The sequence below is a fragment of the Sapajus apella genome, unplaced genomic scaffold (genome assembly GCF_009761245.1).
Source record: "Sapajus apella isolate SASKATOON/1434 unplaced genomic scaffold, GSC_monkey_1.0 scaffold76, whole genome shotgun sequence".
NCBI classification, from domain to species: Eukaryota; Metazoa; Chordata; class Mammalia; order Primates; family Cebidae; genus Sapajus; species Sapajus apella.
Window position 1 is genome coordinate 5,673,195 of NW_022437016.1, and position 13,638 is coordinate 5,686,832.

General features: G+C 45.7%; 1 protein-coding gene across 4 annotated transcripts in view; it reads right to left on the minus strand.

Moving 5' to 3' along the window:
* Positions 1-13,638, minus strand: part of CDK5RAP2 (CDK5 regulatory subunit associated protein 2) — a 201,128-nt gene that overhangs the window by 15,396 nt on the left and 172,094 nt on the right. For all 4 annotated transcript variants that reach the window (XM_032251443.1, XM_032251440.1, XM_032251442.1 and 1 more), the window contains 6 exons: positions 12,707-12,826; positions 8,424-8,540; positions 6,142-6,331; positions 4,987-5,108; positions 3,644-3,880; positions 683-760 (listed from right to left, as the gene is read on the minus strand). In XM_032251443.1, the coding sequence (XP_032107334.1) occupies positions 683-760; positions 3,644-3,880; positions 4,987-5,108; positions 6,142-6,331; positions 8,424-8,540; positions 12,707-12,826 (864 nt within the window). The remainder of the gene's footprint in view (positions 1-682; positions 761-3,643; positions 3,881-4,986; positions 5,109-6,141; positions 6,332-8,423; positions 8,541-12,706; positions 12,827-13,638) is intronic.

Consider the following 13,638-nt stretch of genomic DNA (forward strand, 5'->3'; position numbering starts at 1 on the left):
TTCACAAGGATGACTCCAGCTGGTGCCTGTATTCCAGTAGTCCACAGTCTGATCAGAACACAGACACTGCAGAAGGTGTAACAGCAGAGTGATGAAGGATCAGAGGCAGAGGAAAAACAATTATCTGTACAGGGAGGGAGAGAACAGGGAAGGCTTCTGAGAAGGAGCAGCATTTGAGCTGGATTGATTGAGCAAATAGCAAGAATTACACTAATGATGAGTCATTCTGACCAGGGAGAGCAGCAAAGGTATGTCACAGAGAAATGTGCATTCATGATGAGTCTTGAGGAAACGAGATTTTTACAGACAAAGAGTGGGACAAAGGGGGTCTAAAAGTCACCGTGAGAGGAAAGTGTGGGCCTGTCTACAGGATGGTGACCTGTGTGTGGCTACACCAGGGTGAGGGATAAGGTTGGACAGGCCCACTGGAGCTGTATCCTGGAGGGCCTTTGAAAGCCTCACAAAGGTGGTCACAGGTTTAATCTACAGCAACAGGACCCAATGACATTCTAAGGTTGATAACACCTAGGAGTGGATTAACTGGCTTGGAGGAGGAGATCACCAGCTGGAGATGCGAAATCCCAAATCCTTGCCAATACGCTCCTGAGTTGGGACCAGGGAGCCCCTTTTCTGCAATTTAAAAAGACTTACTGTCACAGTTACCCAGACTTCAGCTTTGTACCTGATTTTGGTGTCACTGCCTGGGTGGAATCAAACAGATCAAATGAATTATCACTTTCCATGGGATATTTGTCACCATCTACAAAATGCAGAACATAAGAACTGTTAGTTTCACTGTTATCAGTATTCAAGAGAGAACTGAATGAGAACACAGTCAAGCACCTCACATTCACTTATTCATACACACACAGCATTCCTTCGAATCTTCACTGGGCCTCTGTCCTGCCAGGCCCATCTGTGTGGGGTACCAGGGAGACAGAGTGACCATGCTCAGTCCATTCCCTAGAAATACATCAGCAGAAAAGTCAACATGCAATTTTAATTCAGTGTGATCAAGGAGAAGGGAGGGAAACAGGCTATTGGGGCTCAGATGAGGGGCACTACCCCCAACTTGCCTTCCCAAAGGCTAAGACCTGTTTTAAAACCCTATGTTTGGAGACTGATTGACACTGACCTATGGTAAGAAGGAGGGAAAGAAATGCCAGGCAGCACAATGGGCGGGTGAAAGGCAGACAGTGGGACAAAGAGTAGAATCATCGCTCGGAGAGAAATGGGCAGGCAGTTCATAGGCCCAAGGCCCAGGGTGCAGGGAAGGACAAAGCAGGATGCAAGGCCAGAACCATGAGGACTGAGGGACCCACTCAAAGGCTCTGGCCAAGGCAATGTCAAGCTGAGGTCTGTATTTTGTACTGGAGGAGTGGGTCAGGAGACTGCCACACTAACCTAAGCTAGAGGTGAGAGTAACCCACAAAAGGATCTGGGGGTTGACGTATTTGCAACACTGTAAGGAGGCAAAATCAACAGATGCTGTGCAGATGACCTGTGCAATACTTTTTAATTTGAAAAGCACTTTCACATATGAAAAGCTATTGGACTCAATACCTCAGTGGGCAGAACACATTGTAATTCAGATTTCATGGAAGGGGAGACCAAGGGGCAGAGATAGAACGTGATCTATTCAGCATAACCCACCATGTCAGTGGCAGAGAGCAAGCAAGGGCAGGGCTTAGGAACCCCCGTCCAAGTTCTGCAACACTGGAAGGAGGGCTGATTGCACTCCAGCACCTCCCAAGGGTCTGCTACAATTCCTAAGGCCAGGGAGCCAGGTCAGCTCCACAGAGCTGGCCCCGAGAAGAATCACTCTCAGCAAAAGACATCAGCCTTCAGAACAGAATTTTTATAACAGATGCACTTAAATACAGACCTGAGAAGTCTTTTGCAAAGGAAGAGATGCTGCTGCTTATGATATAATTCTGATCTTGACTCAAGGAAATTAGAAAACTTTCCTGCTGCAGCAGCACTGTGAACACTCTCCTGGATGCCTCCTGACCAGGCATGCTGAGGGCTGCCTCTGAGCAAATTTCAAAAGCAGGTAAAGGCTGTTGGATGGCCTGCTTACTTCAGCTACCCAACTCTCCTTCCTGGGCACCCCAAGCACAGAATTGTTCTCCCTGCTCCAATCTCCCCTAGCCCACCCCACAGGTTCCTAAATCCCATCTCCTCAAAGCCTTAAAAAGGGCCAGGTACAGACCTGTGTTGAAAATAGTAATGCCCAAGGCTGATGAAGTCATGCAAAAACCACTACCTTTGTACACTGCTGATGTACAGACCGTTTAGAAGGCGGCAACATGGCACCTTTCCAAACTTCTGAGATTTCCCCTGGTACGGTTTTCTCCTAAGAATATTGTTTAACAGCAAAAAGCATACTAACATTGATGCCTTCTATGGCTCCAAATCAGAGACCATTTTATCAACAGGGTCATGGATTGGTGACTGCAAATAACCTGTAAACAGTCATTAGGAAGCCCATGTGAAAGCAGGGGGAACATGTATGATTTAATATTGGACAAAAAGAAAGGACACAGAATGACACAAAACCAATTTGAAAAATATAAATTCATGTTCATATTTAATAAACGTTAAAAAAAAAAAGATGAATGTGCAGAATCATGAACTTTTTTCTCTGTTCATTTTTCATATTACATCATCACTTTGATTAAATGTTAAGTTCCTTATCAATAAGAACTCAATGAATGAACTAATCACTTCAAGTTCTAAGGCAGACTGACTAGGTGCTCCCTAAGAGATTTATTTTTACTTTTTTTAACTAGAAGTATCCAAGTAAAAGTAAGTCCAAATTTTAATACAATACTTGCTTATAAGCATGTTGGCATTCCTCATTCCACGGGATACACACATTGACGATACTGGGTGTCAGGACGACAATCCCAGGATACCCAAGACTCTAGAGGGTCTGGTGGGGTTCAGGAACAGCCCTGGACTCAAAGCTAGAAATGGTTTCTAGCGTCAGCTCTGCCACCTACTTGCTGGGCCACTTTGGGCAAGCACCATCCGCTCTCTGGGCCTTCATTTTTCATTTCTAAAGCAAAGAGGATAGGCTGCCTGACTGCTCTGCACCTGACCATTTACTGGTTTGCTCCACACCCTGTGGTGGGCGGGTGGCAGAGGTGTCTGGCCCTCTTTCTGGTACCCCCTATAGCCTCTCCGAGGCTAGGCAATTAACCCACACGCAAATGTGAAACATATCTACTTTTTAAATCTATCAGGATGCTTTTCAGATCCTGAAAGACACTGAAAGCCAGATTAGGATGTTTAGGTTCCCTTCTAAAGGCAGTAGGAAAACTAAAAGAAATTTCAGCATCAAAGTGACATGAGCAGGACTAAATAGATAGGAGGGAGCAACACCAGAGCCACTGAAGCTGTCTGCAAGTCCAAATTCCACTTCCCTGAGAATGAAGCTGCCCCAGACAGACCACATCACTCTGCCAAAGGTGATGGCTAATTACTTAGCAGTCAGGTCCCCTGGTTCCTAGGCTACAATGTGTCAGCTATCAATGGAAGGACACCTCTGTGGGGCAAAGGCATCATTCAGAAGTTCACATGTCACACACAGATGCTCAGAGCTGCATGCTCAGGAAGTGGGGAGAGGCAGGTGCAGTACCGTGTTTGTCGGGCTGAAGGGACAGCTCAGGGATGGACAGGGCTTGGACAGCCAGAGTGAGAGCTCCTTCCTGTGCCTTCTCCGCCCCCTTCGCCAGCTGTTCCTCGAGCCTGCTCTGCAGCATGCTGTTGGTTTGGATGCTCCTTTCCAGTTGCAACCGCAGAGCCTGGATCTCCATCAGGAGGCTGTGCAGGTCCATGAAAGAATCCTGCCCCTTCCAGCCTTCTCCCGACGCCTCTGCGGACATTTGCAAAGGGAAGCCCTGACATCTTCCACAACCACAGGGTCAGCCATCAAAGGAACTCAATCGTGTTTTACACCCGCCACCACCCTCGCCCTCCCCCTTCCTAAGAACTAGGTACAATCTAAAATAACAACTTGACTTTAGAAACAAAAATATTGGCAGACTTAATTGCTGCTATTCCGCAGGCTAAATAAGAGCTGGAAATTAATTTTCACTTCTGACCATAAAAGCCTAGCAAATTGCACACCAAACCCCGAAATTATGTCTAGTAGTAATAAAATCTATTTGGGCTAGAATTATAGAATGAAAGGGGATGATTTTAAGAGCCACAGTATATTAAAAAGACACAACAGCAAGAATAAGAAAAGCAAGTTGAGGAGAAAATAAAAGCTGTGAGATGACCCTTTCTAGATAAACTTTCAATAGAGAGAAACCATCTGGAAAATTAGTTTTAAAAAAAAAAAAACACCTCACCACACCTCAGAATTAATTCTGAAACATTAGACCTTATAGTTGAGGCACTCTGATCTGCTATCTCTCTCAGGATACAGCGAGCACTGAGGCCAACAAGCATCCCCAGAGCAATGCCCAGCACAGGAGAGGTGTCCATACATGTTTGCTGAATGAATGGGCAAAAAGTAACACATACTAGCAGGACGGCTGTAATAAAAGTCATTTCCTGAGTGCTTACTATGTGTCAGGTACCATGCTAGGATGCTTTTAATAAATGGTCTCATTCAATTTTTAACATAACTCTCCACACAGCAGGTGCTGAGAGACATGTTTTACAGAGGCAGGTATGGGCTCAAAGGGTGAAGTGGCCTGCTGAGGGTCATATAGCCCAGAACAAGGGAGTGGGAACCCGGACCTCAGCTGGCCTGGGTGCTAAGCCTCAGTCCTTCCATGTTTCCTACTGTTCCTTCAGAAGAAGAGTGGGCCAAAGCGCCAGCTTCAACACCCATCTACTCTACCGACGAGGCCAGAGTGGAGAGTGCTGAGCTCTGCCCACCTGCGCCTACAACCAGCTACTGGGTGGGCTTACAGCCCAAGGCACCGTAGCCTCAAGATGAGAAGGGCCTCGGACCAGAGCCCCCATTACCTCTCGGTCTCCTGTGCTCTGCATCCAGCTTCTCATACGCCTTCAGCTCCACTCGGAGGGACTGCAATAGCTTGTCATTCTGTGAGAGCAGCTGCTGCCTCAACTTCACCTCCTCCTGCACCCTGAGAAGGCCCCACAGGCATGAGAAGGAGAGGTTAATTCTACCTTAGCATCACTTATTCAAATCCCACAGGGTGAGCCAATTCCACCCTCAGTCACAAGAATGTGGACCAAGAAGTGACAAACATGGTTAAGAATTCCAGTCACAGCCACAGTTTCTAAGTGGTCCCTGCGTCCAGCCCCTTACCTATGTGATCTCATGTAATCTTCACAGACACCCTAAAAGGTCAGTGCCCTCTGATCCTCAGTTCAGAGATATAAGGAAATGAAACTGAAAAAGGCTGTCTCCTACCCAGGGGTGCATAGCTCGGGAGGGGAGCTGGACTTAGGCCCAGGACTATCTGGTGGCAGAGACAATGATCTTGCTACCTCACTGCAGCGCCCTGGGTGATGACGGTAACTCTTCAAGAGTGGGGCATTCACACGTTCCAACAGGAACAACTGAAATGTGGAACCAGACAGACTCAAATAGGGAAACGGCAGAAGGACAACTGGCGAGATCCTTTTAAAAACAACAGCAGATCCACGTCACTCCTCTGCTCAGAATCTCCCACGCTTCTCATGCCACTCAGAGTAAAACCCAAAGTCCTCACACTGGCTCTGCGGCCCGATGTGATTTGGCATCTTGGCCCTCAGCACCTTGCCTCTCGGGACGCACTGCCCTGCACTGTCGGGCACAGGTCTAAGCCACACTGCCTCAGGGCCTGCGCCCATTCTGCCTAAAATGATCTTCCCCAGGTAGCGGCAACACTCACCTCCTCACTGCATTCACAGCTCTCTGTGCAAACGGCATCTTTTCAGAAAGGCCTTCCCTGACTCACCCTCCACAAAAAACAGCAACCCGCTGCCAAGCCCTCTCCTCCTTAGGGGATTTTTCTCCACATGTGGTAGGTCCACCAGACGTATGATGTGTTTGTGTCTACTGCCTGCCACTATGCACTAGGGCAGAGGCCTGCGTGCCTGATTCCACAACTGCAGCCCAGGGCGCGGATGCGTGGTTCAGCCAGCAGGGCACCAGGGAAGCACAGCCACTACCTGCTCAGCTCCTGGCGGCTGCGGCAGGCCTCCTGGATCAGCTGCTGGTTGTGCCTCTCTTTCTCGCTGCCCTCCTTCTGCAGCCTTTCATTTTCTTCCTTCACACTGGCATACTCCCGCTGAAGGTGCTCCAGGCTCGCGGTCTTCCTGGAGAGGGACTCTCGTAATTTGTCATTCTCCTTCTGTTTATCTGCAAACACAAACAGGCGCCACTGAGAAGAGCCACCATTTGTTTTTCCCAACCTTATTATATAAATACAGCACTTCAAGAATACAAAAAAAAGAATGAGATTCAATCTGGCATTTATGATTTTGGCATTCCAATTATCTTACACACTTTGGGCAGATAAATTTGTCAACATCAAGGCTGCAGATTAAACGTCACTGGGATAAAATGGGCCTGTTTAATTTTCTATTAAACAACAGGCCATGCAAACCTAGTTATTTTGCGATCACAGAGCAAACGGCAGTTAGAAAGTACAGACAGGAAAACACAGGGCCCAGAACTCTGGGAATGGGTGCTGGACTGGCCCCAGGCCTTCTACCAGCCTAGCCCCAGGAGGCCAGCAGGGCTGTGCAGATGGTACCTTGAGGCCCTCACTCCTGAGGCTGAGGACAGCACCTCTCCTGTGGAATGAAATACACCCAGAGGTACGAGAGACATCGTGGTCAACAGCACAGTGCTGGAGGCCGAGAGGCCATATTCAAGAGTGGCTTCTCCATTTCCTGACTTCATAACCTTGAGTGAGGAGGCGCTTCACTTCTCCATGTGTTATTATGTGGATTAACTGAGCTACCAGCTATAAAGTGTGTTTCTTCACATGTGTTATGGTGTGGATTAACTGGCTGCCATCTATGAAAGGTTTACCACAGGTCTTCAGGAGCACTCTGGGGGCTGGAAGCTCCATCAGGATGAGTTGCCAGCAGTGCTGGCAGTGGGAACAGCTGACCTGCGCCAGCACTACCTGTGCAGGTATGACATTGGGGCCTTGACATGCAGTGCCCTAAGTTAATCTTCAGGGCTGACTTCCAAGGCAGGCACCATTATTCTCCACTTTCCAGATAAGAAACTTCCTTAAGGTCACACGGCCAGTAGGTGGCAGAGCCAGGATTCGGACTCAGGTTTTCTGACTGCATTCTTAACCATGACAAGATAATTTCTAAGCAAGCATTCACCCCTTCCCTCAAGCTCCAGACACATCATGCTTCCTACACTTCCCAAATGGCCTAGACTTTCTTCATTGCTAACCCCCCAGCCTTTGTCTGCTCTCTTCCTTCTATTTAAAAGACCCTGGCTCCTCTCAATCTTTGGCACCTTCACTAAGCCCTCCTCGACTCCGTTCTTGAAGGCAAGCTTTTCCTGAGTCAGGATGCCTTCTCCAGGGTCCTGCCATTCCCACAGCCTGACTTTATCATGGCTGAGGTTCACACTGGCCTGCCAAGATTGTCTGGCCGTCTCTTCCATCAGATTATGAGCTCCCTGAGGGAAGGGATGAAATCGCTTTCATTTCTGCATCAGAGTCTGCATGGCCCTGAAGTAGAACAGGAGATAGGAAATGCCTGCTGAATGAATGACTGACTGACTGACTGAAGCCCCAATTTCATCTCTTAAGCCAAAAGGAGCATCAGTATCCTTTTAGAAAAAGTGGGATAAGCTGGCTCAAGTTCTAGCTCCACCACCTTCTAGCTCTGTGACCACAGGCCAGGCAAATCCCTAAGCCTCAGTTTCTCACCTGTCAAATAGGACTAATGATACATCATCCCAGAATTGTTTTCAGTCGTGAAAGATAATGTAAGTGAAAGCTCTTTAGGAGCCAAGCTCCAAATAGAAGAAATTAAGAGAAGGGATCTTTATAAAAAGTACAGGATAAATCTTGCTAATAGCAGGAATTCTCTAGTGGAGACTCTGGCAGTATTGTGTTTACAGCCCTTCTTTCCTCCATTGTGAACTAGGATGAAAGACACGTGGCTATAGAGGGGATGAGTGACAAGCAAATAAAGTAACACTTACTGAGTCCCTATTAGAGACACTACGCTGAGAGCTTTACACCGTTCAATTGTCACAACAGCCCTATGAGGTATTCCTGAACCTCTCTGATTCCAGTGTTCTCAGCTATAAAATAGGAACACCTCACAGGGCTACTGTGACAATTAAATGGTGTAAAGCCATCACAGAGCCACAGGATTCATACTTAGGTTGGTCAGACTCCAATGCCTGCATTCTTTCCATGTCACAGAAGGCTCTGGCATTCCAGGCTTCCAGTGACTCCTTTAATTCTTACCTCTGGATCCTTTAATGAGCATTGCATTGAGGGCCTGGTTCTGCTTCCTCAAGAAATGAATTTCTGATGTTAGAGAACTATGAAGCTCTGAACCAGAAGCAAAAATGTTTGTAGAACCTATAAAAACACACATAAAGACTGATTTATAAACAGTCTATAGATTAGCAGAGATGGAAGTTTCTAGAAAACAGTTTTAAACAATGAGTTAACACAATATACAATGACAATCCCTTCTGTTAACTATGTAAGGAATTACCAGAGGCCAAAGAGAAAAGAGTAAGCCTGAAAGACGGGGCAAGAGGGGCTCCCCTACATCTTACCTAAGGGCAAACAAAGCAGAAGACTTGGACCAGGAGTGGGGTGAGCGAGTGAGAGTCTTCACCTTCACAGATGTCTCTCCCAAGGTCAAAATTCACATATCCAGCTGCCTGCCGCATCTCACCACTGAGGCAGCTTTGTCACTCAGTCCACAGAGCCAAAACTGAACTCCTCATCCTTCCAAACCTGCTCTCTCTCACCCGTTTCCTGCCTCATGAGATGGTATCGCCACAATCCCTAACCCAAGCCAGAAAGCTGGGAGCCATCCTAAACCCTTCTCTCTTCCACTGCCCAATCAAGCAATCACAACTGCTGGTGCTTCCTCCAAAATGCTTCCAACACGGACCTACTCATTTTTCGTCCTAAAGTTCAGGCCTTATCACTTTGCTCTCAAACCCTGTCTCCCTGCTATTCTGCCGATGCGTACGGGTTATTATCCTAAACAAAATCCATTTAAGTAACTGTCTATTCAGAAACATCTGATGACCCACCATGGCAAAGGACAATCACACAACAAAACACAAGGGCCATCTTCTTAGTTTAGATACCTCTACTCCACAGATAACATTCAAGTTCACAGCCACCCTCAGAAGAGTGCCTACTATGTGCAAGGTGCCTTCTCTATGTGGCAGGCAGATGCTTCCCTCCCTGTCCTCCACACTCATTGGGTCCACTTACTACACCACAGAGCCAAAATGCCAGATTCCTGCTTTCCCAGCCACCCTGCATTGAGGACACGGTCATGTGCCACTTCTGGCCAATGAGGCCTGACAGGAAGTCTGCTGGGGTCTCCTGGGAAAGATTTTCCACCAGCATGAAAAGAGGACAGGAAGAGGCCCAACCTTCTTCTTTCCCATGCTTTGGACACTGTCTGAGAGACTGGGATGATTATAACTACTGCAGCGATCACAGATAGTAACTCAAACTCTGCTGTCACTGAGCCATAAACCTACCTTGGAACAACCTGCCTCTGGGTTTCTTGTTAGGTGAGAAAACACAAATCCCTGTTGTAACCATCAGTTGCTACTCTCATTCTGTTGTTTGCAGCTGAAAGCATCCTGGCACACAACTGAATACCTATCCTATTCAAACTCCTTGTAGGGGAGGAATGACATCAGTTGTCCAAGGAGCTCACAGTCCTTCCACTCCACAGCACTACCTTTCTCTCATGTTAATGATTCACTTACTGCAATGTCATATACTTTTTTTACTCACTATGCCTCTCCCCACCATCTTCCTCCACTCTCCCCTGTGAACACTGGTATCTTTTTAGAGACACCATTGAACCATGGCTCTGGCTTCTTCATAGCTGCATGACCTCAGGCAAAACACATAACTTCCCTAAGTCTCCATTAACTAAATAAAAACGATGTTACTGCTACTGCTTTTACCATTTGTATGATAAAACAATTAATGATAGACTGACGCCAGAACAGCACCAAAAAGTAATGTGAAAAACCGGAAACATTCAACCAAAGTCTACTATGACCAAAGCTAAGGTGATAGCTTTCGAGGCAGTATTTCTTTGCAAAGAAATAATTAGGCCAAAGAACAGTTCCCGACCAGCCTAAGCCTGAGCTAGCGAAGCCCACTTCTGATGCTAGGAGGCTAGTCTTTCCTCTGAGTGTCATCACCATAAGCCTGTACAACTGGTGACAGGCTGGAAGCTCTAACACATGAGAGGCCAGTTTTTAACAATATTCCAGCTCAATATCGTAAGAAGCCATACCTTTCTCAGGCCTGCTCCCCAAGGTGAACATTTCACAGCAAGCGGAGGCGGAGCCGCTTTTATTCCTTTGTCTTTTCAGACATCGTGACAACACGGTGAGAACAGCACGTCTTTCTACCAGTGTAAATACTTTATGAATGCTTTTGTAAACCTTCCCATCAGAGTGAATTACTCTCCAGAGCAATTGCCTGCACCATTGTAGCTGGTGGCCATTTGCGCCCCCAAATAATTCTATAATTGGATTTGCCAGGGAAAATGTAAAACAGAATGAATCTAATTCAGGCATTACCAAGAGTGAATGTGAAGGGCCCAGGCGTGTATTTCTTGCCTGTGTTTGATACAACGAATAACTCAGATCAATCAATTTCCCTGAGGGTGAGGGGGGTGGATGCAGGAAGTGGGTGGAGTGAGCAAGAGGAAGGAGGGAGGAGGGAGTTAGAGGGCCAGATGGAGCTATTCTGCTTCCCTTGCAAACTGCAGCATGCATAGTACTTTGGAAAGATGTCTCTCCCAGCTGGTAGCTAGAAGGACTAGCTAGATGATGGCTAGAGAGTAATGACACCTGGACAAGGGTCCAAGGACTCAGGTGCTGCCATGGAGCACTATCTTTCCGGAACTCAGTTCTATTGTGACATGGTAAAAGCCCCATAAAACTGCATACCTCAACCATACCTTGGCTTTCTGCTGAAGCTGCTCTCTGTAACCCCTAGTGTGACAGGCAAGCAGTCCAAACCCACGCCATCTTGGCCCCTTCGACTTATAATAAGTAATTAAGGTCTGTGATTTCCACCCTACCCAGACAATGTGTAAACAAATGCTTATTTTGACTTCTGTGAACCACTTAAGTAACAATCAGAATGTCAAAAGTCCCCTGGCCCTCGGAATATCCGGAGCCCCTCACCCTCATCTTCGCCCAGGAATCCACTGGAATGTCCGGAGCCCCTAACCCTCATCTTCGCCCAGGAATCCACTGGAATGTCTGGAGCCCCTAACCCTCATCTCCGCCCAGGAGGTAATTAACAGAATCCACTAGCCCTCAGGATGTCTGAAGCCCCTCACCCCTACCCCTGCCCCTCACCCTCACTCCTAAGGTGGTTTTACAGGTATAAAAGGTCTTAACACCCTCCTTTCGGGGCCACAGTTGGACAGACGCCAGTCCTCCGTGGCTGCCGGCAATAAAGACCCTGCAATTTGGCATACTTTTGTCTTGGCATTGACTTTCTATGCTCTCTCCACTACAACACTAGCATCTCTAAAAATGGGAATGACATTAGGGTCCCTGCCCATTGCAGAGCTTTGCAATGTTACACAGAATAAAATAGTAAAATAAAATTGATAATGATGATGAAAGCAACCATTTACTGAGTGAGGCACTGAGCAAGGCCCTACTCATAACATTGCCTCATTTAATCTCGCGATGACCCTGTTTTATGAAACAATTAAGACTGGGAGAGATGAGTGAATTGCTCAAAGTCATAAAGCTAACAAACAGCAGAACAGAGTCCATACTCAGGCCAGTTCAACTCCTAAACAAACTCGGGCTTTTCCGAGTGCACCAGGCTGTTTTCAAGATACATGCTTTATGGAAGAACGAGCTCTCTCTAGAACAATAAGGAAAGATGTCCAAGATTTACGCTCTGACACATGGGACAGAATCCTGGATATAGAGTATGTTACCTTTAAGGTGAAGAGAAGAATAAGAATATATACTGGTATCTGCATTTTAAAAATCACTGCTAAGGATACAGAAGAAAAACAAGAAAAAAAGTGAAGAAGAGGGAAAGGAAAACAAGGGTTAATGGGTAAAGAATGGAGGTTTTTAATTTTTGAAGCATGTGAATGTCTCACCTGTGGCAGGGGGATATTTTTAAGTTCTGCATGGTCAATCATTCTATTCGGAGCTAACTGTGGTTAAGCAGGAATATGTGTGACCTTTAGATTGGCATGCGAAATTTACCAGATTGCCAAAATGCTGTTAGTTTTATAATCTGTTACAGATGAAAAGACAATATATTGCTTTGTTTTAACTTAAAATCCCTATCTATTTCTCTCCAGATTCCAAAGTCAAATGAGGTGCCAGTCACAATTCAGGATGCCAGAGGCTGGCAGACTTCTCCAAGATGGAGAAATGAACATCTATCAAGCACCTGCTTTGCACACAGATGCTTACTTAGGCAAATGCGTCACAGTGAAGCACTCACAGACGCGTACAGCCCTCTGGGAGGTCTTTCCTTACCTTGATCAAATTCAGATCCTTGCCGTTCCAACTGTGTCCGGAGCTTCTCATTTGTTTTAATAGATTCTTCTAAACGCTTTCTCAAAGTTCGAATTTCCTGTATGTGTTCCATTAGTAAGTCTACAGGAAAGAAGGGCATTTTTAATTTAAAGTCTAAACCTCCAACAAATTTATGCATTATGCAGGGATCCTGAAATTCCAAACAGTATTGGGTGTATTAAGATAGTTAGCAACTGGTAATTGTTTCCTAGGCATGGGGAGGTTGAGCTATTTCCCACAGCCCACAGACACAGTTCTATAATGATTCTCTGTAGCCCTCCATGAGGAAGATATTTTATATCACATAGAAAAATTAAATTCCATACAATTTTAATGCTATCTCTAATGTAGCCTTTTATTCTTCTAAATATCAAATATTAATTTCAAATCTTCCTTATGGTGAAACTAACAGATCATGTTCAAGTCTGCTTGAATTGCCTTAGAGTTGATTAAACTGCCTTCATAATTAATCCAGATGTTTTCAAGACTATTTTGAAAATACGTTATCCATTTATCGTTTACTAATTTAAGACTTAAAAAATAAAGCAAAACAATGCTAGCGAGAATGGTAATAAGAAAAGTGATCTCAAGAGTACATCTTATTAGCATGAGTATAAATGTATATGACACTTTGGGGTTACTTCTTTACTTCTGTCATTAACCTTAGAAAAATTAGTTTCCAATGTCTTTTACCAAATAATTCAACTCTTAGGACTCTATTTAAACATACCACCAGAGATGCTGACAAGCATTTGCCAGAATGCAGGAAAAGGTTCACCTTAGCTTTAGATGTAACTCTAAGAACTGAAGTAACTCCAACTGTTAAATAAAAAACTGTAGTATATTCAGGGTGATGCGGTATTACATAGTATTAAAATTATGTTATGAAGACT